At 38.2% G+C, this 27753-nt stretch overlaps 1 protein-coding gene across 1 annotated transcript; it reads right to left on the bottom strand.

The window, feature by feature from the left end:
• CD200R1 (CD200 receptor 1) lies at window positions 1–26935 on the bottom strand. Its single transcript, XM_030330645.1, has 8 exons — window positions 26575–26935; window positions 10429–10497; window positions 7156–7215; window positions 3862–4182; window positions 3495–3743; window positions 1779–1884; window positions 1196–1241; window positions 1–530 (listed from the first exon to the last, which is right to left on the bottom strand). The coding sequence occupies exons 1-8, from the start codon at window positions 26639–26641 to the stop codon at window positions 390–392; spliced, it is 1059 nt and encodes a 352-aa protein (XP_030186505.1). The 5' UTR covers window positions 26642–26935; the 3' UTR covers window positions 1–389.
• Window positions 26936–27753: the final 818 nt, after the last annotated feature.

Raw genomic sequence — 27753 nt, 5'->3', positions numbered from 1 at the left:
TTATAAATGTACACACATACATACCTTCAGCATATGTATGTACACAAAATTTTCTGGAGGACACATAAAAGCTGTTGATGGTTGTTCCTTCTGCAGAGTTCTTTCTTGAGGAAACTCAGTTTTCATTATCTACTGTACTAAGCAATTAGAATATTTTATCATGAGCATTTGCTTTCTTTGTAATGATATCAGTTCTTGAAAGAACTAGTTAATAGCAGCTCACATTCTAAAATATCAATTGTATAAGTAAGGATATGGAAGCACACACTTTAAAAGTCTCTATCTTCTCAGAATCTTTGAAAAGCTAATCTCAAAATAGGTTTTGCATTGTAGAACACCAAGAAAATAAACATGGTAGCTGTACTGTACTTTCTTCCTTTGGCCTAGTGCTAGATTCCAGTAATGTATGAAGTATGGAGACACAGCCCATCAGCTTCATTTTGTAACACCTCAGACCTCTTCACCTGGCTCACAGTATCATAAAGTGGATTGTTCTTCTCTGTGTAGCTGGCATAGGGCTGCATTTCATCCTAAGAAAGAACTCAAAGTCAAAATCAATTCAAAAAAGCCAGAATCATTTCCTAACTGCTCCCCACAGCTTTAGTTTCTACCAATAGTGCTTGTATTTGTATCTCTGGGCTTACATGGACATAAGAGAAAGACTTTTTTCTATTATTTTATCAAAAACTGTGTTGATTATGTAGGTCTCAGTGTCAGATGAAAAAGATTGCGTGAAAGTAGGAACGGAGAGAAATTGAAGTAATACAAGAGATATTTCAAAGGCGAAGGTCAAAGACTTGGTAAGCTACTAGTTGTGAAATCTGGAGCAGGATAGGATTTAAGACCAGGTAAGAGGAAAATGATGATGATATTGAGAAAGGGAAGTCAAGGATTAGAGATGGTTTCATGGGGGAGGAAAGAACGATTCAGTTTTTCTAGAATTACAGGCTAAATGAGGAAAACATTCTGTGTTTTATAAGATATAGTTCTTGAAATGAAAAAATGGTTTAGGGTGCATATAAATAGTAACATGGTAGATAATTAACGAAATAAGTATGCCTGACTATGAGCATCATAAACCTAGAATTTTTACTTTCCAATTAAAATACTAACGATGCAGATTACAAACTATGTGGCTATATTTTCAGACCATGTGATGTACAAGTTTGAAAATATTCTTTTAATATTATCTTACCTCCTCAGCAACTGAATTAGCTTCTCTTTTTTTTAATTTGCATTTTCTATAAAAAAATAATAAGCTGGAGTCAATGAAGGAAACATCATTATTTAGATTGAAAATGGGAAAACAAAAAAGTATACTATGGACAAGTGTGATTCATTTTTTGATAGAATTCAAAATAAATCAGAACTAAACTACCAGAATTAAGAATGCTGCTTTTAGTTAATACATGTAGACAAGATAATTCTGGATGCTGGGATGAGGATGAAATTATGCAGCAGAGCTTGATATACTGGAATAAATGTGATACCTCCATTTTATTACATATATTATTATAATCCTTTACTGATGTAAAAATTTAGCATATGCTATCTCTCCCAAGATCCTGTCCTAAAGGGCCTAATTCACTGTGCTTGCATGCCTAAGTGACCAAGCAAAATCCCCCCTGTCATTTAGAGTAGTCCAAATCTAACATATTTAGGATGTGCTTCTTGATTATGGGAGGTTGGTGTTAGCATATTAATCTCACCTATCAGTTCCCAATTTCTGACCCCTTCTAGCCCAATAAAGCCGAGGAAGAAAAAACATCAGTCAATACCTGCAGACACCGATTTTCCAAAGGCAAATGGATACCACAATGACCAAGATAATCAAAACAGGCAAGATGATATATACAGTTTTGACATATACTGCTGACTGGACTCCTGTAAAAATAGACACAAAAAATATATGGTTTATCTGTGGTGCATCCAGACAAGGGAATATTATTGAGCACTACCAAGAAATGAGCTGCCAAGACATGAAAAGACACAGAAGAAATTAAATGCATCTTACTAAGTGAAAGAAGCCAGTCTGAGAATGCTACGTTCTGTATGATTCCAAGTACATGACATTCTGGAAAAGGCAAAACTATGGAGACAGTGAAAAGATCAGGGGTTGTTAGAGGTTAGGGTGGAGAGAGGGAGGAATAGGTGAAGCCTGGAGGACTTTTAGGACAATGAAACTACTCTGTGTGAAACTACAATGGGGGGGATCCCTGCCATCTGCACAGTTACCAAAACTCACAGAATGTACACCTAGAGTGACCCTTAATTAAACTATATACTTTGAGTGATAATGTTGTATTACCATTGGCTCATTGACTATCCCAGGTGTACCTGGGTGGCGTAAGTGATGGAGGCAGGGGAGGAGGGTGTGAATGTAGTGGGGCAGAGGTTATATGGGAACTCTGTGATTTCCACTCAATTTTGCTATGAACCTAATACTGCACTAACCACTAAAGTTTATTGAAAATAAATATATATATATATATACATAAAAGTATAATATATATGTGTGTGTGTATATATATATATATACACACATATATATGTACATATATAATGTTTCAAAGATGTCTCATAGTTCATGAAACTCACTTCTGTGATTTTATTGTAAACATTTCTGAGCCATTAAGAGTCCAAATAATGGTTATAATAAAGTTGCTTTATCTGTTCTGATCCTAAGGTTTCTGGTAAGACATCATCCTAAGTCAGGATTTTGTGGCTTTAAGGATTCATGACTGGTGAATTCATACAGGACAGATATGGAAAGTAGATTTCTTGGCAATAGTAATAGCAGAGTGTTTCTCATCTCCACAATTCAGAAATAAATGGGGAGTTGTAATGGCGGTAGTTGGAAAAATAACCTAATTCTGAGGTCACTGTTCTTCCAGGGCCTTGAAACTGACTGAAGGCATGGAGGCAAATTTCCATCATGTATTAAACGCTGTCAGCCATACAAAACTCAGTCTGACAACAGAAGAAGTCACCAAAGGAATTGCCAGCTCTGAGAGGCAGTGATTTTAAGACCTGGCTCCTGCTGTTCCCTGAATGGGTCCCCCAGCAGAGGGAGGTGAGAGGAGACTAAGCAGCCTGCCATATGAGTGACTGGATCCTTCTTAAAAAGCATAAATATTCATTTAAAAATACACTTTATTCTTCTCCTAAAACCATAAGTATTATTTTAATAGTACATTCACTACTCAAGGCAAGTTACTACTTGCACAGAACAGAAATAATTACATTTAATAATTTAAATTATTAAATTATTTTTATTATAATTATTAAAAAGTAAACATAATTTAAAATATGGCTTCTTAAAACAAACTTCTGCATTAGTCTTCTGGACATAATTCTGAATGGTGGAGAAGAAGGACATAAAAGAGGGGCTGGAGAAATTATCCTTGAGTGAAATTGACCATACACTCCTTTTTCATTCTTCCATAGCTTCTCTGAAGGAATGAAATCATCATACAAAAGCTGGAATTACTAACCTGAATTCCTCTCAATGGACAGACTCCTGTTGCCAGTCAGATGGGACACAGAGCAGGACACATTAGACACCCGGTGGTCCTCCCAGCAGCACGAACTCTGGACGGTCACTGTGTCATTGCCCAGTGGCTCTTCCACAGTGTGACAATCTCCCCCTGGGGTCCAGGAGATCTGCGCCGCTGGCTTCCCTGCAGCTGCCCTACACAGGATAGTTCCATTCTCAAGTTGAAACAGGGTCACCTCGGGGGGCACTGCAGAGATGCAGGGGAAAATGCGTCAGTCTTAACACACGGATATGGAATAGAGAGAGACATCTGTTTCAGTCCAAATCTGGTTATCTGACATCCCACAATATACGATGCTCCTTACCTAACACTTTCAGGTGATATCCATGATAGAAATGCCCATGAGTTGTGACCACTTCACACTTGTAATATCCATCATGAGTGATGGCCACTGGATCGATCTGAAGGGCGGGATTCCGATCAGGTCTGGGGTCCCAGGATATTGTCTCGTCACTACAGTTTATGGTCCTGGTCTCATTTGTATCTCTCCTGTAGGCTCTGGTGCAGGAAGGCTTGTCTCTGAGGATTATTTCCCATCTTATTGTTACCAGCACAGCTTTCTGGGTGATCGGAGGGCAAGAGAGCACAGCCTTTGTATCCACAGGTACAGACAGGGAAGTGTTAGCTGAACACACGCACAAAGCGAATGATGAAAGAAAAGGTTGAAAAAGAAATCCATGTTAAATTTTCTACAACATATTCCATAAAGTATACTAGAACATGCTTTTGCTACGCACAAAATGTATATAACATATTAAAAGTATTCCAAAGATAAACCCATTTTCCCCTATATTGTGTGATTTTAGATAATCTATATTTATTATATGTGTTAGAAATATTTTAAGGCCTGGGGCCCCTGGTGGCTCAGTCAGCTGAGTGACTCTATTTCAGATCAGGTCAAGAGCTCACAGTTTGTGAGTTTGCACCCCACATCAGGCTCTGCACTCACAGAACAGAGCCTGTTTGGGATTCTCTCTCCCTCTCTCTCTGCCCCTTCCCTGGTCTCTCTCTCTCCAAATAAATAAACGTAAAAAAAAATTAAAGAAATTTTTAAGGGCTTAAATTTGATTCAGAAGTTTTGATATGTATGAAACAAAAAAAGACACAATATAAAATTAATGGACAAAATCATTATATCTAATATTTCGGCCATAGAGACTATTAGATTTATCTAATAACTCAAGCTTCTTGGGATAAAAAGTGGAAAAGTTGACCCAAGAGAAAAATTTTCTCTCCTAAGTTTCAGTGCGAGACAATAAATCACTTAATATCAGAATGAAATGCCTATCCCCAAAGGTGGGAATTCAGACAAACATAAATATAAGAAGCATGTGGTACTTTCATTATAAATAGCATGGTATTCCGGTTGACCAAGCTGCACAGTTTTTGAGTTGTTTTTATTTGGAGAATCACACAGTCATAAAATCAACAAGATCTTCCATCCTTCCTTCCCTTTGAATCACATGTATCCTGCCAAACAGTTCGCCTGAGAATTTAGCTCACAGATTGTGTCTGACTTTCTACCTAATTACGAGGAATAAATGGAGAAGTTCACTCCTTCTGTCCATCTTTTGAAGTAAAAATTAAGCCCTGCAACCTACAAGTATTCTGCAACATATAAGCTCTGGCTCTCCCACAAACCGACATAATGTGTCCATGGCTGGGAGGGGTTTGCTGAGAGCAGATTGGGGGCATCGCTTGGGACGCACCAGTGACGCAGGTGAGTGGCAGGGAGCTCATCACTCTCACATGAGCAAAACCAGCTGTGAGAGGGCAAAGCTGCTATCCAGACGCCGCTTGTGAGTGCTAAACCCTGCAGTTGAAATCTCTCCTCTCCTCTTCTGGTGTCACTTGCTTCTTGCGTGACGGACTCATGCCCTTGCATTTTGCAAACAAATCACAATCCCATAACTATGTGAAGCAAGGGGGAGGATTTGAAAGCAGGTCTAAGAGAGCAGTTAAATCCATGATTTAAGTGGCAACCCGCATGCACAGGGAAAATGCACCTTCGCCAAGGTTATAAATAAGCACGAAGGTGGCTGCTTGGAGAGCAGCTAGAGGTGGGTGTGGGTGAATATTCAGGTGCTCAAGGGCAGGATGCTGAAGATGAAACCAGAAAGGGAAAAGGCTGAAGAACACGTGTGAATTTTCTTTTGTGTTCTCAGGGGTTTTCACTTCTGCTTGTGAACAGTCTAAGGTTTTAATATTTTGCCCGCTATTGAGCCTCACGATCAGACTCTATTCTTTTAAAGGAAATTACTAGATAATCAAATAATCATACGTGTTTTAACAGGGGCGCTGTCTCCAGAGAAGTAGCTCCCAGGGTGAGGATCCCAAGCACCATGGACAATCTCTGTTCTTTCACCTTCCTCTGCTCTAGGACCCTCCAGCAATCCCCCTTCACCTGTGATGGGACTTCTGTGATTGCTGTTAGTCACCCTTTCTTAATTCTTCTCTTTCTCTATTCACACCTGTTGCGATAATTTGCCAGTGACCAGTCACTCCCCCAAACTCAGTGGGGTTGCCACCTGTCTAACAAATATGATCTCACAGCCCTGTGATTAGCTACCGTCATTTCACCTCCTGCATCACAGGGGGATAGCGGGTGGATTCTCCTATTGGCTCCAGAACCAGCAGTCACCTTCCAGCTTCTCTGCATCCTGTGTCTATGACTCTCCCCCAGGCTCCTCCAGCCCTTCTGCACACAGACCAATCCCTATGAGATTTGGGGCTGTTGCTTTGTGTCCTCACTGCCAGATCTTAGATTACAACCCCATCACCACACACCCAGATTCCTGCAGAAGTCTCCTGACATCTGTGTCCGTCTCAAATCTCTCCCCTCTTCGGTTCACACCTGACCTTGCAGCAGGTCCAGGATTCTGGGACACGGGTGTGATCCCCTCCATCTAACACCCCTCAGAGACCTCTCCCTGCCCGAAGACAGCACTTACATGTCCTTGTGTTGCCTTTGAAAGCCCTCTTTTGCAGATGGACTCACCTTTGCCATCTTATCACCCCTCAGCCGCCCCCACACTTCACAAAGAAAACACCAAGCACCACTGCATATCTGGGTCTTTCCTCTCACATCGTTCCTGCAGACTGGGGTGGCCTACAGACCACTCTTTGTCCAAGAAAATGCTCCTCTTCCCCTAAGAGCCATTTCACATGCTGCACCTGCCGTGAAGCCTTCTCAGAGCCTTGCTACTTCGCCTTCTCCTCTACACTCCCAGCACACTTGATGAGAGTGCTCATCTCCTCCGTCAAATGCCATCTGTGCTGACATCTGGGCTCCCCCGCGAAATGAGCCCCTTAGGGCACTGTGGTGCTCTAGCTACTCTTGTTTGTCCCCGTGTTCCCCACATGGCCTAGCACAGTGCCTGACAGGGAGAGCTCCATAATCCTCAGACGGAATGTGCACTGCGTGCGGGGAGGAGGCCCGGGGTCATTCAGGGTCCCTCACACCTCAGCACTCAGACCACCATACTCTTCAACCGGGCTCAGGATGGCCCCTGACCAGCCCACCAACTGTGTTTCTAAGGAAGTTCAACACTTTTTCCCTTTAGTTCTGGCCTCTAGAAAAAAATTAAAAACATATTACCTTCCACAGGAAGTATGAAATTACTCTGTTGTCTGTCCATAAGTGAACTGTTTGTTGAAACTAGAAAAGGTTGAGAGAAAAGTACATGAAAGCAATTTTAGAGACTTAAATGGAGTGCAAGCCACTGTTTATCCACATCATACATACAACATGACAGAAAATTTGTAAACTGTAACCTAATTCCACAAAAAGCTTTACAAAGAAGAAATTAGAAGTTATCCCATCATTATGTGTAAAAAATAAACCAAATCTCCACTGACAACTCCAAGTTCTCCCTCAAGTGAAGTAAATTTCCCATTTTATTTTTACCATAAATGGTAACTCTTTCCTTCTTTCCCTCTTGCCTTCCTTCCTTCCCATCATTCCTTCTTTCCTTCCTTCTCATCCTTTCCTTCTTTCCTTCCTTTTTCCTTGACTCAAGTGAAGTGTTGAGGGCAACTAATAGGACTGATAAGAATAAGAAAACTGCAATGAGCGCCCCCCCCCCCTCCATCCCTAGCTAAGGGAACTGTCTGGTGATTAAGGCCACCATGACAGACAAAGGTTAGTTCAGTATATGAGGGATTTCTCTCATGGGCGTTTTGGCCTCTACAGCCGTGAGAACTGCTCCTATTTTAAAGATACAGACTGTTGTCTATGGAAAGTTCAAAGAATTTAGTCGTGATCGATACCTTTAAAGGGTTTTCTTGTATCCTTTGGATTTTACTTCATATGCCCTGTAGACATTGTTACTTTTAGTGGTAAAGTACATAATGTTCATGCTACAAACTGTTATCTTTTTACCATTTCACCGGCTTCTCATTTTAGCCATCTCATGTGGGAATATTAGCAAGTTAGTTCTTAGCAGATGTAACTAAATCCATGTCTGGATCGTATGGGATTCTGTTAGAAGAGCCTGGTCTTGCATTAAGTGATGTTTTCATAACTGATTTGAGAGAAGTTTTCAAGCATTGTGTTGAATGATCTCCCAGTAGGCTGGAGTGTGAAAGAGACCTCTGCTGGGGCGCCTGGGTGGCTCAGTCAGTTGAGCATCTGACTCTCCATTTCAGCTCAGGTCATGATCTCACGGTTCATGAGTTTGAGCCCCACAGCTGGCTCTGCACTGACAGTGTGGAGGTTGCTTGGCATTCTCTTTCTCCCTCTCTCTCTGTCCCTCCTTGCATCTCTCTCTCTGCCTCTTTCTCTCAAAATAAATAAAAAACTTAAAGTAAATTAAAAGAAAACAAGAAAGAAAGAGACCTTCTGGTTAATAAAGGTATTCCAGTGAGTGGAGGTACATGGAGAAATCTGCCTCTAGAATCAGATACCAAATTCTCCTACAACTGAGCAAAATATGCCTCCTTCCAAAGAATGCCCTGAGAAGAAATACCAGTCAATTACCCCTGAACTTCTCATACCAAAGATAAAACCCACATGTTCTAAGGTACTCTTAAGTGTGCAAAATAATTATTTTCAGAAGAGGGAAAAAAATACTTGTTTTCACAAATATTCCTGATTATTTTTATGATGTTGGAAATACTTTTTAAGTTTCATTAATTGTTGATATAGAATCCTTTAGTTTTATTATCTCGACTGGCAGCTAGTTGCCATAGAAGGCTGATTTCATATCAAGTATCACATCTTCACTGAAAATAGAAACCATTCTTACGCAGTCTTCCTTGAAGCTCTGTATACATCAAAGTAGCAAAATAAATGTGTCAAACTTCTGATCAATGAATAGTCCTGTGATTTCTTTCTTTAATTTCTTTATCTGAAACCAAATTTTTCCTGGAAGTTCAGAAAAGTTATAGTTTTCGGGCACCCGGGTGGCTCAATTGGTTAAGTGTCCAACTTCGGCTCAGGTCATGATCTCACAGTTCATGCATTCGAGCCCCACATCAGGCTCTATGCTGACAGCTCAGAGCCTGGAACTTGCTTCAGATGATGCGTCTGCCTCTTTCTCTGCCCCTCCCCCTCCTCATGCTCTGTCTCTCTATGTCTCAAAAATAAATATACATTAAAAAAAGATTATAAATTCACATTGTTAATGTCAGAAGTCCAATTTAACTCTTTCACAATGTGGTGTGTGTGTGTGTGTGTGTGTGTGTGTGTGTGTGTAGAGATATAGAAATGTGAATTGTGTTTTTTTAAATATACCTATAGTACAAAAGTAACTTAATTACTCATTATGTTAGTCCCTTCAGGCTGCCTTAACATATAATAACCAATGTGGTCACATAATACAATAGAAATGTTCCCCCTTATATTTCTGGAAGCCAGAAGTCTGATTCAAGGGGTCAGCAGAGCTGTGTTTCTTCCAACAGCTCTAGGGAAGCATCCTTTCTTGCTTCTTCCAGCTTTCGGGGGCTGCTAGCAATCCTTGGTGTTTGTTGGCTTGTAGATGTATCATTTCAATCTCTGCCTCCTTCTTCACACTGCCTTCTTCCTATGTCTTTTCTCTTCCCATCTGAGGACTCTTGTCATGGCTTTAGGGCCCAACTCTCATCCAGGGTGATCTCATCTCAAGAGCTTTAGCTTCATAACATCTTCAAAGACCCTTTTTCCAAATACGGCCACACTCACAGGTGCTAACTGGATATTTCTTTGGGGGAAGAAGGATGCCATTCAACCTACCATTTTGGGGAGGGGGCACTATCTATGCATTGTCCCCAACCCTTAGATTTATAGTTTATAGAATTATTTTACTTATACTTTTTTAAATATATTTTACTCTGTAGTTGACCTGAAACTGAAATTTTCTAGATAATGAGTAATTGAATGAAATTAGAAAGTATATTTATAAGTCCAGGAATGCATTTCCAGGAAAGGCTGGCATTATTTTTCAATGAAGTAAGATATATAACAAAAATAAAATTTTAAAGTAAAAATTAAAAAACTAACTGTAATGGCAACTTTGGGAGACAGTAGACCTGGGTGAGGAACACAGAAAATAAATTACTAATATCTGCTAAGACCTAATTTTTTAAATCCATGTTTGAAACATAATAACTTATGTTTTAAAAATTAAATGAAAAAATTTTTGATATGCCATTGGTCCATTTAGGGATCACATTCTTGACTAATAAAGCATATTCTGTATTAAAGAAGCACAGAAATAATTTTAGAATGAAAAATTTAGGAGCACTCTTAAATAATAAAATAAATATTTTATTTAGACAATTTTAGACAATACAGTCCATAAATATGTACAAGAATTCAAGATCCTAAAACATTAAAATTATGCCAGCATCAAGCTCATGTCTAGTAGAATTGTCATTAAAAGATGATCATTACCTGCACTGTCATTGTCCTTGCTCATTTTTGGCCTTAATCCGTTGCTTGGTGTAACCAGAGTTCTCGTTTCTGCATTTACACATTCCAAAAAGACAGATGGGGTAATCAGAGGAATACACATTAGTATTTCTGACTCCTACTTAAAATCACACTTTTTTTCACGTTCTTCAGGCCATGTTTGGATTGCAGTTACCAATAAAAATATAAATTATGACAGGCAAACAAGTCTCAGAACAATTTGCCCCAGGATGAATTTTTGACCTGAACTTCCTACCTGTTTGGCATACCCCTACTTTAGATCCAGAGTGTCTGCACCCTCCTGTCTTTACATTCAAGTCAAAGTATTTCTTTTTTTTTTTTAATTTTGTTTAATGTTTATTTTACTTTCTGAGAGAGATAGAGAGAGAACAGGGGAGGGGCAGAGAGAGAGGGAGACACAAAATCCGAAGCAGGCTCCAGGCTCCGAGCTGTCAGCACAGAGCCTGATGTGGGGCTCGAACTCATGAACCATGAGATCATGATCTGAGCCGAAGTCAGTCACTTAACTGACTGAGCCACCCAGGCACCCCTCAAGTCAAAGTATTTCTTCATTCTGGCTTATGTGCATTTAGTCTACCTCCAATTGTGAAGAAAAGGGGTGGGGGAGGGTACTATGTATTACAGACTGTTTAGGCACGATTGAGTAGTTCAAGAAAGTTTAGTAGTGATATATTCATTGGGTTCTAGTATGTATCAAAAAAGGATTTTTCTAAGCATTGTTGAAATTACATCATAAAGACAACTGACTGTTAAGTTCAAATTTTGCAAGGCAAGCTCTAAGTGGGAATTGCCAATAAACATTTTTTTGAGTGGCAACTCCTGGCAAATTATTCACCATGCATAGAGACATCATGGTAAACAATGCCCTCTACTCTCCAAGAGCTTAAGATCCAGATGAGGAAGCAGCGATGTACATAATTATAAGGTAAAGTTTTCAGAGTGGTGACAGAAGTATACATAACATCCAGGAGTTAAAAAGAAGAAATGTTTAAGAGAGCAAGGGTAGGAGATTAGGTAAGACTCCCTACAACAGATGATATTTGAACTGCATCTCAGTAGATGAAGAGTTATGCAGGAAGATAAAAGGAAATCTTTTTGCACACAGAAAGAAAGTCATTTAGAAGAAGATATGAAGCCACATGGGATTTTCAAGGAATTACAAATAGTTCAGAATTGCCATGAAGTGAGAAAAAAACAGATGTATAATTAGAGTTGAGGTGAGATAGGGGCAGGTTCTCACTGTGGAAGGCACAAAATGCCTAGAAAGTGTTCACAAGGAAATGATACACTTCTAGTACATCTACAGTAAATGTACCTGATCGGCAAAGAGACACATTTTAGAGTAAAATTTAATGCACAGTGTTTTTCTGGAGAAATTTTGAATCCACTGCTCCCATTAACAACCATTTTCTTCAATAAAACATTGTTTTAAAATAACAATTTTTGAACACTTACACTAGGAAGAAACTTGGGATAACTAGCAGATGTTATTTATTACAGCCTCTCCATGCTGACAGGTATTTTTAACCTCATTTTACAGATAAAGAAATGCAGACTCAACAGTAATGAAGCAGTTTGGCCAAGGCCACCCACCCAGCTTGTCAGCTGCTCTGATTGCCCAATTATTCTTATGCAACTAGGTCCTACCTCAGTGTATAGAAAGCAAAGGCTGGATCCTAAGAAATGCGCTAGGATAAATACACTACCCAAATCAATCCAAATTAAGAGAGTTGAAGAAGCAAGCCCAAATCATGTTGTGGGGGAAACACTGAGAGACAAAGATCTGAAAGAGCACATCAAACGACAAGTCCATGGAATTAAGATTATAATGGCATACGAACACAACCATTATGAATTCTGGATCTGAATGGAAATCGTTAAACTAAGCAGGAGGGTCGAAATTCGTGGGCCATCACTCCCTCAGTAGACTGTAAGCTCCAGGAAGGTAGAGAGTTTCATCTATGTTTTTCTTTCCACATGCTTAGATGAGTGCTTTGCACAGCTACCTGGCATGTAGCTAGCTCAAGCTGCATTAAAAACATAAAAGTCAACACAACTTTATAGCAAACTGTAACAAGATATGGACAGTTAGTTTGCAGAAAAAAAGTACAAAAGTCTCTTAGTCATATAGAAAGATACTAAACATTATTCATAGCAAAAGAAATGCAAATTAAAACTATACAGAAATACCATTTCTCGCCTATTATGCTGCCAAAGTCTAAAAATTTGACAATACTTTGGAGCTATAGTGAGATAGGCATGTCGATAGGCTCATGGGAATGTAAAATGTTACAACTTCAACAGAGGAAAATTTGGAAAAATATAGCAAAATTACATATGATTTTTTCTTTTAACCCAGCAATACCAATTGTCAGGATCTATCCTAAAGATACACAGGCAAAAGTATGAAAAGAATATATGCACAAGACTCTTCATTACAACATTGTAATTGGAAGATTTTTAGAAGTAACTCAATGGCTATTCATTGGGGATTAGTGTTCTAAACTATGGTACATCCAGAAAATGAAGCATAATGAAACTTTTAAAAAGAATGAGGGGTAGCTAGGGGCTCGTGGATAGCTCAGTCAGTTAGGCATCTGACTCTTGATTTCAGCTCAGGTCATGATCTCATAGTTAATTGGGCTCCATGCTGATGCTCATGGAGCATGCTGATCAATGTGGAGCCTGCTTGGGATTCTCTCTTTCCCTGTTTCTCTGTCTCTTCCCCACTCACACACCCTCTCTCTCTCAAAAATAAACAAATAAAGTTTTTCTTATGTTTAAAAAAAAAAGAACAAAAGAAAGCTCTATAAACTATTATGGCGTGATCTCCAAGAAGTATTGTTAAGTAAGAAAAGCAGGATACATAAAATTGTATATATTACACTACCATTAATCCCATGGGAGGGATACATGTGTGTTCTTTCTTTCCTTGCTTATAATTTCAAAACTAAATGGATAAAATGGGAACAGGAATAGAAATAATATGTCTCTGAATATACCTGGTTTAATAGATTTGACTTTGGAATCAGGTAGCCATTTTACATAATTAGAAAGTGTTACCAAATATTTGGGGCATCTGGGTGGCTCAGTCAGTTAAGCATCTGACTTTGGCTCAGGTCATGATCTCCCAGTTCATGGGTTTGAGCCCTGCGTTGGGCTTTGTGCTGACAGCTCAGAGCCTGGAGCCTACTTTAGATTCTGTGTCTCCCTCTCTCTCTGACCCTCTCCCATTCACGCTCTGTCTCTCTCTTTCTCTCTCTCTTTCAAAAATAAATCAACATTAAAAAAACTTTTTTAAAGAAAGCATAACCAAGCTATTTGTAAGCACTAAGATTATAAAGCAAAGTGAAACAAATATACCCAACTGCATTTGTTAGAATTGGTTGCATGACCACATAGAGAGCAGCTATTCCAACTGACTTTCAAAACACAGCAATTTGACTGTGTGCCTCTAATAGATTTTAACTTAAGGATAAATTGCAAAAAAAAAAATCTTTAATTATCTCCAATAATCATATTGTTGGTGATAGTAGAAACTACACTGGAAAATATCTGGCAGTTTTTTAAAAAGTCAAACACGTGGCCACCATATAACCTGACCATTTCAATCCTAGATATTTACTCAAAAGAAACGAAAATATACGTCCCCACAAAGACTTGTGCATGAATGTTCATAGCACCTTCAATCATAATAGCCAAACCTGGACACGACCTAAATACCAATCAACATGTATACGGAGAAATTGTCCATACACTGGAATAGTATTCAGTAACAAAAGGAACACACAACATTGATGATTCTGAAACTCATTCTGTTGAATGAAACAAGCAGACACAAAGAGAATACAGTGTACACCACACAAAAGAATGCTACTAACGTAAAATGCTAACTCATCTGTGGTGCCAAACAACACATCAGTGGTTGCCTGCAGATGAAGACAAAGGCAAGGATGGACTGCAAACATACATGGAAGAATATCTGGGGAACAATGAAAATGTTCTGTATCTTGTTTGTGATGACTCACAAACTATAACTTTTGAATAGATGCACTTAATTGTACACAAATTGCCCCTCAGTTTAATTAAATACAGTATCAGAAACATGAGATTTTAACACATGTAACATTAGAAGATGCATCCACCCACACAAACAAACACAAAACAAAATGCAGGTGGAAAAACCCTTGACACTGAAAACAATGTTTAAAAAAAAAAAAACAAAACTTTTCCATCTAAGTCAAAAGCATCAGTAGAAATAAGATTGTTTTGTGATTTTAGTACAAATGAAACCTCTTACTCACTTTGAGCACCAGAAGTTTCCTTTCCCAAATCGTCATTGTCATATGCCTGAGAAAGCATACACCATCCACCCACATAGCAGACATTGTATGGGCATGACTGTGCAAAGCCATACTCTAAAGGCTTCCTCCAGTGAGGGGGGGAAAAAGGCTCTCAGGGGGAAAAAGAAAAAAGCTCTCAGAAAGAGCACAGGTTTTTTTGTGTGTGAGGTTAAACAGTTTTTAACTATTCTAAAATCCTGTGGTTGGCTGTGTTCTCCTGACTAAAAAAGTGAGAGATAGGCATTGTTGATAAATCTCCACTCCCAATAAAAACTCTTGTGTGAGTAACTGTTAGTAACCTAAATAGAACGTGGACTGTGTGATACTCAAAAAGTTTCTACAGTTGCTAAGATTAGTGTATTATCTCTAAGGTGTGGAAATGGGAAACAAAAAAAGTTAAAGATTTCTTGCCTTTTCATTCATTTGGAGGTTTTTCAGGGAGAATGCAAACAAAGCAGTGAGGAGGCTAATACAATGAGTTTTAAGCTAAAAGAATGCTTTAATGAGGGCAAAACTGGAGCCTAAAATATTTGGCTATGCTCTAATAAGATACTCATATCTGTGCAAAAAAAAATCATGTGGTATAGTTTTATTTTTACATTTCTTTTGACATTTCTTTCTAGGACTTGGGGCCTCAAAGCCAGTACTAACTAATTAGAAGTCATTCTTATTGCTTATTATGGCCTTTGTAAATTTTATTGATATTAATATTTAATTAATTTACTACTTTAAAAAATATAACACAGAATACATTGAAATATATTTCAATACAATGAAATCTGTGGGAATATTCTGATATCTTACTCAAGGAAAACCAAATAATAGAGTTATTTCATTCTTCATTTGATGTTTCAAGCTTTCAAACTTCAAAACTCTGCAAGTTATTATAACAAATACAGTGCTGGACCATCGTGGGTCAAGCATTGGCTGCAAAACAGGAAGGACATGAGTTTTACTTCTTACTCTGCTTTCCTGAATCATTTTAGGTAACTGAATAAATGCATATGCTCTAGTTTTCCCCTCCACAAAACAGACTATCATTCTTAATTAATAAGTAAAGAATAACTGATGAAAGGGATTCAAAGCACATTGCAAACAGGTATTAAATCCTCAGGGTATTAAACGCTGAGTATACTTCACCAAAGATTCAAGGTTTCATTTAAAATAAATGCAACTTTGAAAAAATAAGATAAAAAGAGACTGGGAGGTAAACCATAAGAGACTCTTAAATACAGAGAACAAACTGAGGGTTGCTGGAGGGGTATTGGGTGGGGGGATGGGCTAAACTGGTGATGGGCATTAAGGAGGGCACCTGCTGGGAGAAGCACTGGGTGTTATATGTAAGTGATGAATCACTAAATTCTATTCACGAAATCACTATATGTTAGCTAACTTGGATCTAAATAAAATTTTAAAAATTTTAAAAAGAGAAAAAATTAAACATTACAGGAGTTTTCAAGGGAAAAAATAATAAATAAATAAATAAATACATAAATAAATAACTATTTTCATTACTGAGCCTGAAAAATAAAATAAGATAAACTAAAATAAATGTAACTTTGAGGCTGAGACCTTAATCATACAAAGACTCAGAAATTCAAATTACATTGCCAGAACAACCTTTATTTAGCTACACTAAGCACATAACTTTTTCTAATCAGCAGTACAGTAAAGTCAGTACAATACAGAAACCTTAACTTTCAATCTTCTGGCTCCAGAAAGCTTAAAATACCAACCCTAAAATTTTAGTTAGTAAATGTTTGTGTTGTATTTTATAAAAATGCATATTGTGGATGTAGGTTAGACCTAAAAGTATTATTTCCCAACAGTTACAAATGGATTCAATGAGAAGTTGTGGAATTAAATTGTGTCCTTTCTCAGAGGTCCTGAGAATGAATTGTCACCCAAATAGGCTAACTGTATTTCTGCTCTGATGAAGTGGTTTTCACATTGTGATCTAGGAACTAGGGAAAGTCCATGATATTCAACAAAAAAATCCATGAACTTCATAACTTTTGGAGAAGGGAGCCTAAATTATAATTTTATTTCCGATATATAATTAAAAAGCAGTATCATCCTGTAGGAATAATTGCAAGCATCACCAATTTTCCCCAAAATTCTGTTATTTATAAATAGCAAACAAGGAACGCTTGGAATAAAAGCTCATGTGAACCTTTTCTCTACTAATAGTACCTGAAGACAAATGTGTTAATGTTATGATAAATTTTGGAAATAAAGGAAATGTTTTCTTTTCTGCCTACTAAGATAAGGATCAGATTATGATCACAGCAGTTTTCGTTCAAATGGCACCTGAGTGAACCCCTATATTAGAGCTTTTGGACTGGTAGAGGGAAATTGGAAGCTACAATAATATTCCTTAATTATTTATTCAATTACAATGGTTAGGCACTTAATGAATCCCTATTTATCATGGAATTTCAATCTGCTGGGGACAATAGACATCAACCAAATAAATAATTATGTGAAATTGCAATAGCGATAAATGAAGTGTGAAAAATGTATCATGAGCAACTTATCCTAGTATTGAGGTGGTGGGCGGCGCCCAAGATGGTTCCCAGTGTTCTCTCTTCTTAGTGTTCATGTCTGTAAAACTTTCTCCTTGAAAACAACAAGAAAGTTCTTGACTGTGGATTAGACTCACTCATTCACTTAACAAATAGAATATAGCAAAGTGATAGATGTCACTGTTGAGAGTTACTTATAAAAAGACTGTGGTTTCTGTCCTTATGTGCTCTTTCTCTCTCTCTCTCCCCCCCTCCCTCTCTCTCTCTCACATTCTTGGGTTTCTGTGAGAAAATAAATATTTGGGGATAATTTATAATGGAACAATAGGTAATTAATACAAGATCCAATAGACAAGAAGCCGATTGAAAGAGAGAAAGAGACAGAGACAGAGAGAGAAGAATACCCTAAATAAAAGTACTATTATGTGCAGACAACATGTGCCTGGATGGCCTATAGACAACTAGGATCTGAAGAAAGACCAGGATCAAAAAAAAGGGAATCTCATCTTTTGCTATTATGCTATTTCATATCATGATTTCTGAACTTTTTTTCCTGGGACAAATGTATCTTCCTGCGGAAAGAGAACAGAAAAGAAAAACAGAAGTTTGCCATTTTAGCAATGTGAAATGTAACATGTTTTTAAAATGAAACTTTCTTCTTCATTTGTATTAAAGCTTAATATTTCAATGATCATGAATCCTTCCTTCTGAAAAAGAAAGAAACTGAAATGAAAAATAAGAGATTTCTTATTTTAAAGTCATATTTGTTATTTCTGCACTTGGAGTTTTTCCAAGGAAAAAAACTATTTTGAAAGCATTTGAAATTTTAGGATAGGGGCACCTGGGTGGCTCAGTCGGTTAAGCGGCGGACTTCAGCTCAAGTCATGATCTCGCGGTCCGTGAGTTCGAGCCCCGCGTTGGGCTCTGTGCTGACAGCTCAGAGCCTGGAGCCTATTTCAGATTCTGTGTCTCCCTCTCTCTCTGACCCTCCCCTGTTCATGCTCTGTCTCTCTCTGTCTCAAAAATAAATAAATGTTAAAAAAAAAAATTTTAGGATAAAAATTATTTATGTTAATGTGCTATAACTACAAACTTAAACATGAGTAAATCTCAAACATAATATTCAGCAAATGAAAGCAGCTATAAAATAATATACACAGTATGATATCATCTATGACAATACAAAAAAAAGCAAAATAGATGTCATTGTTTGGGGCCAGATATATATATATATGGCAAAATATAAAGAAAGGCAGGGGAATGATCATTCCAAAAAATATGGCTACCCTTACAGCAAAGGTTGAGGGGTATAATTGGGAAAGAACGGGCAATAGTCTATCTCTTAACTTACGTTAACATTCACCGTACAACTGTTCTTTGAAATGAACGTATGTAATGCACTCTGCAATATATACATTAATATAAAAGAAAATTAAAATAGTAAGTTCAAAAAACACAAAAAGTATAATTAGTACTTACATTTTTTTTGACATAACAATGTGAGCAATTGATCCTTGTATCATAGCATCAAGGATGCTGTGTTCTTATGCTTTAATTTATGAAAGTGATTTACATTTTCAAAGGTATTAATGTGGTAGCAGACAACACCTAATTAAGTGTTCAATAAACAAAATAATGCGTGGAAACCCAAAGTTCTAACAAAGACAAATTCAGAAAAGCACCAAAATTAGAGTAAGAAAATCAACTAATATTTTGGTTCTTCCATTTATTACCTCTGCAGTCTTGCACAGATTACTCCCTGAACCTCAGTGCTTCATCTATACATATAAGAATGTAGTATCTGATAACAGTAGTCATTCAATTCATAAAGGGAAGGATAATTATTTATATCATTGATAAATGGTATTAGGAAAACTAGCTTTTCATTTAGGAAAAAAACAGATTCCTATCTCACTTCTCACACAAATATAAATAGAACAAAAGATTTAAATAATAGATAATAGATAGAAGATAGATACATAGATAGATAGATAGATAGATAGATAAATAGACTAGAAGAAAACACAGATAATATATTTTTTTTTATCTTAAATGGGACATGGAGTGAGTAACATCTCGGTTTGCCAGGGAATGAGGGGTTTCCTGGGACAAAGGACATTCAGTGCTAAAACCAGGAAAGTTCCAGGCAGACTGGGACAGTTGTCGCTGTAAGTAAAGAAACCTTTTTTAACCCTGGTACAAAATAGAAACTATAAAAGAAAATAGTGAGAAAGATGACTATAGAAATAATTTAAAACTTCTATATGGCAAAAAAGAAAAACAATGTGTAAGCTAACATTAACAAACACCTATGGAATATTGTGAACATTGATGTTAAAAAAGGCTAATATCCTCAAAAAAATATACAGAAAACACATAAACCAATAAAAAAAGAGATGGACATCCCAAATGAAAAATGGGCAAAAGATATGAACAGGACAACAAAAGATAAAGTTAAGTCATATGTTGAAAATTGGCTTAGCTGGTAACTATAATTATGCTCTTCAGATACAATAGAGAGAGAGAAATACAACACCCAGACGGTTTACAAAAAGGAAGAGTGAGAAAAGTTTAAGTAACAAGCTCTAAAACATAAGAATTCAATAATGAATTCAATGGATAAATAAAATTTAGAAAGAAAAAAGAATTGTGGTAAATAATAAATTTGACCCTAGTTTCCACAATGATATCATCACAAAGCCTGTATCAGTGGGTTAGGACACCATGCTAATAAATCGCATATTGTTGGGGTAATTTTTTTTCCAGCAGTTACCATCACATAGCCTTAAACCAGTTAATAGAAACAGATTTGGTCCCTGCCCCAGGGCAGATGTTGTACAAATGTGTATTAGTGATCACAAGGGACAATGTGCTGAGTGGATAGTGAATATCCGTGCATATTGATATACAGAGATATATTTACTAGGATATTAATTCCAGCATAGTTCTTAATTCCAAAAAAAAACTGAAAACAACAAGAAAGTTGTTGATCTGTAAGGCCTAATTAAATAAGTTTCAAAAATAGTATCTATGAAAGATACTTGAAAACTGCAAAATTATAATTAAGATACCATCTATTGAATATAAAATTCAGACCCAGGTTTAAGTGTTTTATACACAAAATTTAACTTAATCCTCACAACAACCCTAGACACTAGATCAGGGGTGTTGGGTAAAATCTCCCAATTTTAAAGTATTGGCAACTAATTCAGATTTTTAAAAATGTTACATGAGCCAACTGAACGTGCCTGCAAGCCAGGTCTCGCCCATGGGCTGCCAAATTGCAGTCTCTGAGGTGGAAATTAGAGAAGAGGCCTAAGCCAGAGTGGGAAACATTCATAATGAGGAAGCTGTTGGAGGAAGCAAAGGTAGCAAAAACAATGAAGAGAAAAGAAATGCAATGCCTTACACCAGGGAGGAGATTTCAAGAAAGGAATCATCAAAATCAAATCATTCAGGAAACGTCTTAAAGTAAGGACTAGGAGTGTGATTTTCTAACAAGAAGGTGGTCAGAGACCTTTAGGAGCTGTAAGAGAGTAGTGTTAGTACAGAGGGATGAATGCAAGATTGAAAGGAGCCAAGCAAAAGAAACTCTCAACAAAGGTAGACTTATTCTTTCAAGAATTTCAGCCTTGGAAGTATGGGAGAATGACAAGTGGCTTTCTCTTTTCGTGTCAAACCTGAGAGAGAGCGCGGGATGATATTCGGAACTGAGAACCAAGAAGCTATCTGATAGAGAAGAGCATAGCATATTTGAAGATAGAAAGAGGGAGAGCTAGAACTTACAAGGCAGACAGTAAAGCAGGATCCTAGAAGTACCGGCAGGACATGAGGCCAAAGAAGGGTCGGGGGGTGGGGGGCAGTGCTTTTGAAAAGACTGACACTTAGTCTCTAAGACAGAAGCAGAAAGGGCAAAAGAAGTTACAGACACGAGAGACATTTTGAGGAAGCTCATGTTGACAAACGTTTTCGGAGAGTAACTACTTAGCGTCAGGTAGCTGTGCAGAGCTCTGGCAATGCAAAGGGTAAGGTCTCCACTCTCAGAAGGGTCATCATTTGGGGAAGTTAAAGAAGTCCACATTGGATGATAGGTAAGTCAGAAGTGAGCAGCCATCTGCTGAATATGAGAGACAACGGGAAGAGTTTGGGTGAAAATTACCTAAGACATGGGGCGGCGCCTGGGTGGCGCAGTCGGTTAAGCGTCCGACTTCAGCCAGGTCACGATCTCGCGGTCCGTGAGTTCGAGCCCCGCGTCGGGCTCTGGGCTGATGGCTCAGAGCCTGGAGCCTGTTTCTGATTCTGTGTCTCCCTCTCTCTCTGCCCCTCCCCCGTTCATGCTCTGTCTCTCTCTGTCCCAAAAATAAATAAACGTTGAAAAAAGAAAATTACCTAAGACAGTGTTTAAATCCAGGCTCCCAGCAGAACTACTTGCAAAGATTTGTGAAAGCCAAGATCTCAGACTCTGTACCCTAATAATTCCAATTAAGTAGGTCTGAGATGGCATCACAGCATCTTTAATAATTTAGGCTATACAGGTGATTCTGTCAACCAGTTCATGTACTGGTTCAGGATAATCCTTGGGGAACATCTAGGAGGGAGCCAATGAACGATAGATTGAGTGATTTTTTTGGAGAAGAAAAATCACTAGGTTTCATTATGTTGACCTGGGCATTTTTTCCAAAAAATTATCAATACCATAAAATGGATTCTATAGCCAGATATTCTCATACAATAGTTAAACCTTTGGGAAAGGGTAGTATTTCAGGGCAAACTAACAAAATGGCAAGGAAAAAGAAAATAAATCATTAAACAACTAACTGCTCACATGTGCACACACCCAGTTTGGAGAAGTGCCTTTACTGAATCACTGAATATTCTCAAATGATACCCTTTGAACACACACAGGTTTCCCCCATGTTGATTGAAAGAAAAAAAAAATGATGCTGCTTTCTCCTTCTAGCTATGATCCTTTCTCCTTTTGTTACTGCCAAGTGTCTAGAATTGAGTGGTCTGTGACCACAGGCTCAATTTCCTCCACACCCACTCTCTCCTCAATACCAGCAACCTTGTGGTTCCTACACCTTTCTATTCAGAACACAATTTTGAAGGTCACCAGCTACCTTACAGTCAGACTTGTGGCCTTTCTTCAGTGCTCATGCTCCTGGGTTATTTGGAAGATGTTGATGCTATTAACCACTTTCCTTTCCTTGTAAAACCCTCTTCTTAGCCTGTACCACTACTCCTGTGTTTTGCCTGTCTGCGTCTCCCTCTCTGTCTTCTCTGCAAGCCTGTCTTTCTCTTTAGCTACGTTAATGCGGGCATTGCCCGAAGTCTCATCAGCCCATCTTTCTCTCTGCACCTTTTCTTATCATCCCCAGAGCCCCAACGAGGCCTCTAGACAGTTGACTTCTCCTTGTTTTAGCTCTGCAGTCATAGTTCAGCTCCCTCTGCCCTTCCTACAAGCTATTTGACTTGCCTAGAATGCTCATCCATCAACTCTTCCTGCCTAGCTCTTTTCTGCTCATCTTCATCTTACACATCACCTTCCAAAGGGAAGTCCTCCCTGCCCCTCACAGACCAGACTAGACTTACCAATTCTACCTTCTCTTTCTTCTTATGCACCTATGCATTATTTAATCTTGGGCACTGATTTATTTCATGCCTACATTTCCTAGGAGACTCTAAGCTTTGTGAGAGCATGATTTTTCTATCTTGTTCAGGTATCCCCAGCATTAAGCACAGTGTCTGACACATGTCAGACACACCCTTACTTATTAACTGACAGAAAAACTGACCCACATTTTAGCCTTGACTTATTTTTCCTGAACAAGAATCTCAACCCTTTAGATGCTATCTCTCCCCCACGCAAATGCCTCCTGTCATTTCAAGTGCATCACATCTAAAAATCATAGATTTTCCCCCACACACTTGCCACATCTCTTTTACCCTATATTTTTGGTACTACAGATGAGTTTCAAGCATAGTTCATTTACAAAAAAGTTGGGTGATATCTTTAGTAATTCCTTGACCGATGCTGGACTTGATTTGCCCCTGTATAAAATGTAAGAATTTAATTTGAAGGTTTCTAAAGTCCTTCCCGTCTAAAAACACTTCTCAAAAGCTGTCATACATCTCCTTCATTTCACAAATGAGGAAATTATTGTCTAAAGAGAGTAAGCAATTTCTTACTCACAGAGAGATATGTAAGAATTTAGAAATTTGGGGAAAGGAGATTGAGATCTTATTGAGAAAATGAAAAGCACCAAAATATTCAATTCATTAATCAAATTTGGAAGCAAAGAGCATTTAATAATATAATATATCTGGGACGCCTGATGGCTCAGTCATTTAAGCCTCTGACTTCGGCTGAGGTCATGATCTCAGGGTTTGTGAGTTCGAACCCTGCGTCAAGCTCTGTGCTGACAGCTTAGAGCCTGGAGCCTGCTTCACAAAACAACAGATGGTCCTCAATGCTTACTGCACAGTATCCAAGTTCCTCTGCTGAGCTATCAAGTACCACTGGAATTCAGTCTTATTTCCCACTATCATGTAGCACACAATCTCTGTTCCGTCAAGGTAGAGTTCTTTCTGTCCCTGAAGCACCTTGCCTTTGTTCATGCCGCACATCTCTTCCTCCCAATGTGTATATCTGCCTTCCCCCATCTATCCAAGCCTATCATTCAAGACCTCCATTAAAACTTTAACATCTCCAACCTACTGTAATTTCTCCCATCTTTGGGTTTTTACTAGATTCATAGTTAATTTCAAGACTGACGGATTTAAAATGTTCTCCAATTATTTCATCTCAGCTTCATCTCCCTAGTTTATATTGCGAATAACTTTTAGGCATTCTTTACAAGCTTGCACACACACCCTCCATAAATAATTCAGTGTCCTTAATAAAGACTTTTTATTACTTTTTTAATTAAGCATGGAGGGTTAGGGGAAAACATTATGTAAATTCACAACTATCACAAGATAGAAAAGGAATAGAGGACTGAAATTTATGAAGACAAACCCCTTCTTTTTTTGCAATTACTTTTAATCTTTTTTTCTTTCATCTGCAAGCCATCGAATCTACCAACAGCCCTGTTTTGATTTTTATTTCCTTTTCTTATTACTGCCTGCCCCCTCGTGGAAGATAATGATAAGTGATCAAAATTAGCCCGACGAAGAGAAAAAGGTGGAGAGGGAGTCCTTTTTAGTAACCATGTCCTTAATAACAGTGACTTATAAAAGGTAGAATCACATTGATTAGAATAGCAAAATATAATTTTAAAGCAAGAAAAAAATGTAGAATACAGATGAGGGAAGAAGACCAGAAGACCAGTTGGAAAGCCTTGCTGTACAGTGGATGATTTAGATTGTATTCGTTCCCTGCCCTCAGGAGCTTTCTTAATAAACTTTGTCTACTAACAACCACGTTGCTTGAATTTTATAAACAAATAAGTCAACAGAAAAATAAATAGATTTTTTAAATGCCATGTTTTACATTGAGTCTGCTCTTACGCACCTTTGTGAATTTATCTTGCACAATAAAGTGAGTTATGTTTGCCAAAATACCGTTCAGCAGTATTAATAACAATACAGTATTAGTAATAAAGACATAAAGTCATGCGCCGAGTAGTTTGCTTCTCATTATACTAAATTATTTCACGGTGAATTTATCATGCACATTTCTGCATCTAATATAATTTGGTCTTTGGTATCTTGATTCCAAATATTTGGATAACTTTATAATTATACGAGCACAGCTTTCAGAGATTTGATTTATGCAGTAAATCTTCTAGTTGTATTCGGAAATAGTTTTAAAATTCACACCTTTAAACCATTAGAATTCAAAATGATCAATTACGTTTTCATCCTGTTTTTTTTTTCTTTTACCCAAGAGCCGTAACGCAATTTGACATGAGTGATAAATAGCTCCTTGCCTAGCTGCCTTCCTTGCCAAGTTGGGTCCTGCATGGTTTCCCTAAGAGCTTTCTACTATTAGATCTCAACTAGTGAAAGATTTAGAACACCAGATGTGTTTTTAAGTGAGTAGTCTATTAAGCTTATAACTAAGTCGAGGCATAACTGTTTTCAGTGGTGTTATAAATAGTGGTACTTTTTAGTGAAAAGCATAATGCTTCTTCAAATGTCTAGCGACGGTTCCAGACCTGACCGGGTGTGACTCTGCCACAAACTAAGTGTTGGATAAATCAATTCACCTTTATAAAATGGAAAAGTGTCTTCCATGCCTACTTCACTGGTTTGCTTTACAGATCAAAGGACAAAAAGTATGTGAAAATGTTGCCTAGAAAAGTAGAGGAATAATCGCTTCTCGGCCTTTTAGCTAAGATCAAATGTAGAAAAGTACAGGAATACTATATGGTTATTTTTCTTGTGTTCGTCACTAAGTTATCATGTGGAAAACAGACTTTTTTTCTTTTGCTGGAACGTAGGCAATACTTCAGTCTTTTCTTTTTTCGATTATAAAATTATAAAATTTAAAGCCAACTACACTGCTCCCTTGCAGCTGCTCCCATTTACTAAAAGTGAAACCTGAAAACTCCCTCCCACATCAACTCCTACCAACCCTCTGTAATGAAACCCGGACACCCCCACAATTGCCCCCAAGTGTTTTACAAACTCCTACAGGAACCTAGATGTTGAAGAGTGTGTCCTTTCATCCAGAAAGTGTCTTTTACAGCCTACACATCTTAAAGATAAATACAGACACCCATCCCAGATGCACCACTAAACTGTGTTATATTTTTAAAAGGCACCTGGCCATAGACGGTTAGCAAAAGCAATAAACTTTCCTAATTTATACTGTTAACAACATTGACCCAAGTGGGGGTGGGATTATTATTCAATTTTTTTTTTTTTGAGAGAGAGAGAGAGAGAGAGAAGAGGGTCAAAAGAACCTAGATGACCTGGGTTGCTACTAGAATACATTTCATGTATTCTCCCTCGTTCAGAAAAGGGGGGGAGGGAGCATGGGGAAATAAGGAAGTGGACAGTGAGGCAAATTATAGAGATACTTAAAAGGCAATAGGATACGAAGTAAAATAAGTAAGACAAAGAGCAAAGTAAGGACAACAAAGTGAAATCCACAAGTAACACCCTCTCCCATCTCTTGTCATTGCAGTATCTTGCATTGCTCCACAAGAAAGGCAAAGAAAACTCAGCAAAAGCTGAGCCAGGTTTCTCACCAGTCGTTCTCCTCTCGCTCTTCAAACAGAATTCAGACTTACCAGCCACTAAGGAGACAGTCAAAATCAGTAGAAGCCATAGGCCAAAAGTCCCCAAAGTGCAGGGCATTTCTGATGTCTTGCTTTCTGCCCTTTACTTGGTACTTTGCCTCCACACAGGTATAAGAGGAACTGCAGACATGGCGAGGCTCTCTCTGGTCAGCTGCTCTGTGCTGGATCGTCTTAGCCCATCTGCAGCAGGACACTCCTTTTCTTCTGGCCTCTTGCTTCAACTCTGTGTCTGAGACTGGTTGGCAACTTGGAATGAAAGAAACTCTTCTCTGGAACTTGACACAGCAATAGATTTCCTGTATGAAGCACTGAAGCAGAGACGGAGGAAGCAGATTGATTGACTCTGTCAGCTCATTGGTCCCTCTCTTACTTCTGCTCTACACAGATCAACTTTACAGTAAGGCACTGCATGCGCCCAAGATAAACAGATTTGTCTAAGCCTGGATTGCAAAGCAACTCAGGATTATTTATCTGTTCTGACCCATCCCTTTAAATTTCCTAGTCACAGTAACTTTCTCCAAATGAAGAGGGGTACGGCCTCAGTAATAAAGTTTGGAATAAAACACCCTCCCTTGAATATTCTTGGGTGAAATCACTGTCTATAATGTCAACAACTCTAGAAGAATTGGAATTGTCTTAGTTTCCTACTGGTACTGTAACTAATTCCCACAAACCTCGTGGCTTAAGAGAACATGAATTTATCATACAGTTGCAAAGGTCAGAAGTCCAAAATGGATTTTATGGGGCTAAAAGTAAGGTGTCAGCAGGGCTCTGTTCTTTCTGGACACATGGAGAGAACTAGTTCATTGCCTTTTCCCACTTCCAGGGGTCACCAGCATTCCTTGGCTTGTGGTTACATCATCCCCACCTCTGTTCCCTTGTCACATCTCCTCGGTTGGTAACCCTCCTGTCTCCTTCTTATAAAGACCCTTGTGAGTACATTGGACTGACTACCCAGATAATCCAGGATAATCTCCCCATCTCAAAATCCTCAACTTAATCACATCTGCAAAGTCCCTTGTCCCCTGTAAGCTTACCTATTTACAAGTTTCAGAGTTTAGGACATGGACACCTTGGGGGGCCATTACTCTGCCACTCACAATTGTGTACTTGCTCCCATTTACTTTCACCTTTGAAGAGCCAGACTGATCATTTGAACCAAATTACAAA

Source organism: Lynx canadensis, chromosome C2 (genome assembly GCF_007474595.2).
Source record: "Lynx canadensis isolate LIC74 chromosome C2, mLynCan4.pri.v2, whole genome shotgun sequence".
NCBI classification, from domain to species: domain Eukaryota; kingdom Metazoa; phylum Chordata; class Mammalia; order Carnivora; family Felidae; genus Lynx; species Lynx canadensis.
Note: the sequence above shows the minus strand (reverse complement) of the source record. Positions and strands in the feature narration are given on the sequence as shown.